Genomic DNA, 4,530 nt, shown 5'->3' on the forward strand with positions numbered 1-4,530 from the left:
CAAATAAAGCAAAGGTTAACATGTTTTGCCTGCCAATTGGTGAATCATGTGTAGAAAATCATGGGATTCTTTTAGTGTGTGAGAGAGGTGGGGTTGGGTGGAAACAGGGACAACAACCAAAAACGCATGCATGATCTTTGACAGTGAGAGTACATGAATAAACAGGCCAAAAGAAAGAAAAGCCTAACTCATATATATGGAGCTAGGAGGGTAGCAAGTTTTTAAATTTGCAATATCATATGCTAGCTACTATGTACAAATACAGGTTAGTATACATGTCACATAAATAGATCATACTCTATTTTAATCAGTATTCTCATTTGCTTAGACACATTAATGAATCAGGGACATGCTCCCAATGGAAGCTCATCAGTGATAATACCAAACATGGATCAATGTCATACCCAACACGGAAGTAGTCTTATAATATCATACCAATTATGATATTGGAACTTCTATTGTGCAGCCCAAATACTCAGACCTTTACAACGCAAGGGCGGTAGCAAGGGCTGTCAAATGAACCAATCGTCGAGCTCAGCTCGAGAAAAGCTCATATCAAGCTCAATTTGAAGCTAAACAAATCAAGTTTAAACCAGAAAAATGAGTTCACAATTAATTTCATGCCATGCCAAAGTTGACCCAACTCAATCAGGCTAGCTCAATAAGGCTTGAATATATGTACATTGTATAACTTGTATATTATATGGATAATATGCTATTGGATGATATACTATTGGAATCAAGTATTTCTTTGTTCTTGGAATCAATTAAATGTCAATTAGGGATTCAACCAGACTTAAATCAAGTTACAATTCATGTTCGGCTTGCTTAGAAATTAAAACCAAATTCAGCTAGAAAGACAAATAAACCAGCTTGATCCTAGAGTCTTAGCTTAAAATTAGTTTCAAACCAAGCTTGACTAGACCCGTGCTTAATCAAGCTCAGTTCGACTACACACCTAGCGGTATCACTACCTTGAACCAATTCCTTGCAAAGCCATCAAAAACCAGTAAGATAAGCTCTGTTAACCCAATAACTGCTCACTGCTTAGTTCGTGATCTTAATGAATTCTAATGGGCTCACCATCTTTTTTCTAAAAAATAAAAAAATTCATTGCTTTTTTTTTTTCATCTCTCACATCCATAACACAGAGGCATCCTCTTCTTGCATATTAGCCATGATGTTGATAGAATACTTGCTTGCAGCTCATTTGGTCCACATCCATTATGATTCTTGCTTTCTTCTAATCTCAAGAGCATTTTAATATGTGGCACTTTGTACTGCAAATCAAGTAATAGGACATTATTGGTTCTAATATACGAATTTAAAGAGATGGTTCTAGAAATGTCAAATGGACTACATAGTTTATCATATATCGTATAAGAAAGTATAACTGCATTTATTGTTCAGATTTTATTCTCTTAGCCTATTCATTCAATTGGAAATTTATGTTGTCCACTCATACTATCATCACCAGAGCCTTTTACGACAAAATTGGGTCAGCGGTGGCGCATAACATTCAGTGGTGAAGGCTTGTGAAATAATTAGGCATATTTCTGAAACCACTATGAATTTGACATAAACCATTTGCAAGTTGTTGGCAGATCCTAGCAAGAAAGGCTTGCCATTAAAGTGAGAAGGCTGCTCAACAGATTCTAAGACCAATGTTATCTGCTGCAATTTAAGCTCATGTAAACAAATAGCAACCCTCTAAAATTCCCAATAACTTTACTTTAGAAGAAAACATGCAAGAATGAGTGAAAACCCAAAAAGATATAGTTTGAGTCATGAATGTCAGTCCTTAAAAGTGCCTGATGAACAACCATCACACAGTGAAAACGAAAGAAATAGATAAAAAGTAAAATCATGTGTTTGACCTCGAAGTACATATTGTAACCATAGATCAAGCCATACAAAATCGGAACCGTTTATGATTCTCGCATTTCCCTATGTCAAGGACATCTAGAGGCCCAAGAAAGAATGTACCATCCTGCTCTATCCTATCGCTGTCACCCTTCCTGCTCTGCATGTGTAACATGGACCACCATCATCTCTGGTGAAATTAACTCTACAGTCACATGGTCTCTCGTGCATGCTTTTTGCCATTCATTTCTCCAAGGTTATGCACTTCTACCCGGGACCTATTTTTCAGTAAAAAATAATACATCAAGTCTTACTCCTTGATGTAGGATTTGTTACCGCTTAAATCTTCCAACCAAAAAATTTATGACATGTGGACCACTCTATTCTTTTCTTTGCACATTATTTCCAAACTCATCTCCTAGAATAGCATCTACCCCTGTAAAAAAAATGTATATATATATATATATATATTATATATATATATATAATATAATATATATATATATAACCAGCCAAAGTTTACCAACGTTAAAGTGGAACCTTCTGGATCCCTCACAATCCATACTGCCATCCAACTGCCCGGACCCATTTGTCTCCAGACCGGACCAGACAACCAGACAACAGTAGATGGTACAAGAGCATGGTGAGCAAACGCCGTATCCATTCATATTTTTCACAATTCTAGTTCTCCATCTGAATGATTAAACAAGTAAAATCGACTGAACTAGAACAGAACACAATAATAATTCGGGAGGAGAAAAAAAGGAGAATAACGGAGAGTTCCCAATGAAGTTTCACGTTTTTTTTTTTTTTTACCTTGACCGGAAAAGTTCCCGGCGGGAACTTGGTTGTGAGCAGCTCCCGGAGCCGCCTCACGGCCTTCACCTTGTTGGCAAGTATGTCCAGCAGCGGCAGCAGTTCCTCAACCTTCAGTGGGAAATCCTCCGTAAGCCAAACCGTCGGCCTCAAGCTCTTCACCATCTCCTTCTCTTTGCTCTTCCCCACCCTCGCTGCCATTGCTGCCCCACCCTGATGCGGCACATCCACACTTCTTCTTCTGCCCGTCTCCCTTCCTTCCGGGACCCTATTCCCGAACTTCCCACGCTCGTAGCAGCTATGGCGCGGAGGCAGATCCGGAATCTCGGCAACGAGAAACCCCTCCTCGTCGTCCTCGCGAAGCTCCAGGGGCAGGAACTCCTCCTCCGCCTCCTCAACGGCCTTCATCGTCTTGAAGCTGAACACTACGTTATGGATCTCGTATACTCGAGCCCTCCACTCCCCTACCATCTCCGTCTTCTCTCTCCGCCGCCGCCAGTTGGTCCGCCCCACCAGCTCCGCCGCCGTGATGTCCAGTCCTGGCCGATAGGCGCTCGCGTCGGCGACAATGTCGGACTCGTCCGGCCCCGGCGACGGCGAGTCGGCGCCTCGAACGCGTCGTGGATCTCCTTTCGGGCGCGGTCGAGGACAAGGAGGGACCCCGGCGGGAGGTGGGAAGGGGCGGCACCTCCGCCGCCGGAGCCGGAGCCGGAGCCGAGGAAAAGGAACGACTGGTCGGCACGGCGGACGCGGAGGCCGTCGAAGCCGGCGAGGGAGGTGTCGGCGCGGAGGTCGGCACCGCGCTTCCAGATGCGGTAGGTGTCGGAGGGTGCGGCGCGGGAGAGGAAGGGGAGGAGGGAGCTCTCGAAGTGGAAGGCAAGCTCAAGGTAGAAGTCCGGGACGCGGCGAAGGGCGGCGAGGAGCGGGGGAGGCGGGCGACGGAACTTGGACCAGGCAGAGAGGCGGTGGTGACGGAGGAGGAGGAGGGCGAGGCGGCGACGGCGGAGGCAGAGGCCTCCTGGAGGGGGGTCCACCCGGAGGCATTCTGGAGGGAGGGGTCAGCGCCGGCGGCGGCAAGGGCGGAGGCGCCGGCAGGTCGGTCAAGGCGGACGGCGAGGTGCAGAGGAGTGTCCCGGCGGGGGACGTCGCGGCGGTCGACGACGGCGGCGATCTCGTCGGCGATGCGTTCCTGAACCACCGAGTCCGACTCGGTCAGTATCTGCGACGGGTGGGCGAGTTGGGGAAGGGCGGAAGGAGGCGGTTCAGGCGAGTCATATCGCCAAGCGCCACCGCATAGTGGGCGGGGCTATGGGCGTAGTCTTCTATTCTCACCCTCTCCTCCTCCATTCTCCACTCCCACTCTGTACACCTGAAACCAAGAAGAGAAGAGAAGAGAAGAGAAGAGAAGAGGGGGAAGAACAGGCAAAGGAGAAGATGAAACTGGATGGATTTCTTTTTATTTTTCCTTCGTTCTTTAGCTTCCTTCTTTCCTTTCTCGTCTCTCCTGATCTCTAGCGGTAGCTTTATTGGGGTTGGGATCCGAAGGTGGGGGTGGGGGTTGGAGGGGGGTTTCTTTTTGTCCTCTTCATTTCTCTCTTTTTGTTTTGCCGAGTCTAATTAAAGATGGAGGAGATGTGATGGTGGATGTCAGGTAACGGATGCGACGAGAGGGAAGGGAATGGCGGGGCAGCGAGCCAGTGACAGTCTCCGAGCTTACGCCGCGACCGTTTCTTTCTTTACATATAGAAATCATTTTAAATGCACTCTCCGTTTTTCACAATCCTATTCCTATATATTTTTTTTTTATTCGCCGTTGAAGAGAAAGAGACCTATTGGAGTACATTTAACAAA

The 4,530-nt window shown here is 46.1% G+C and overlaps 1 protein-coding gene across 1 annotated transcript; it reads right to left on the minus strand.

Annotated features, from left to right (window-relative positions):
• Nucleotides 1-2,496: 2,496 nt before the first annotated feature.
• Nucleotides 2,497-4,163, minus strand: LOC140858744 (uncharacterized). Its single transcript, XM_073260049.1, is given in 4 exon segments — nucleotides 2,497-3,287; nucleotides 3,290-3,694; nucleotides 3,697-3,933; nucleotides 3,936-4,163. Coding segments are annotated over 4 exon segments (1,476 nt in total). The 5' UTR covers nucleotides 4,027-4,163; the 3' UTR covers nucleotides 2,497-2,544.
• Between the last annotated feature and the right edge of the window lie 367 nt (nucleotides 4,164-4,530).

Source organism: Elaeis guineensis, chromosome 6 (genome assembly GCF_000442705.2).
Source record: "Elaeis guineensis isolate ETL-2024a chromosome 6, EG11, whole genome shotgun sequence".
In the NCBI taxonomy this organism is placed as follows: Eukaryota; Viridiplantae; Streptophyta; class Magnoliopsida; order Arecales; family Arecaceae; genus Elaeis; species Elaeis guineensis.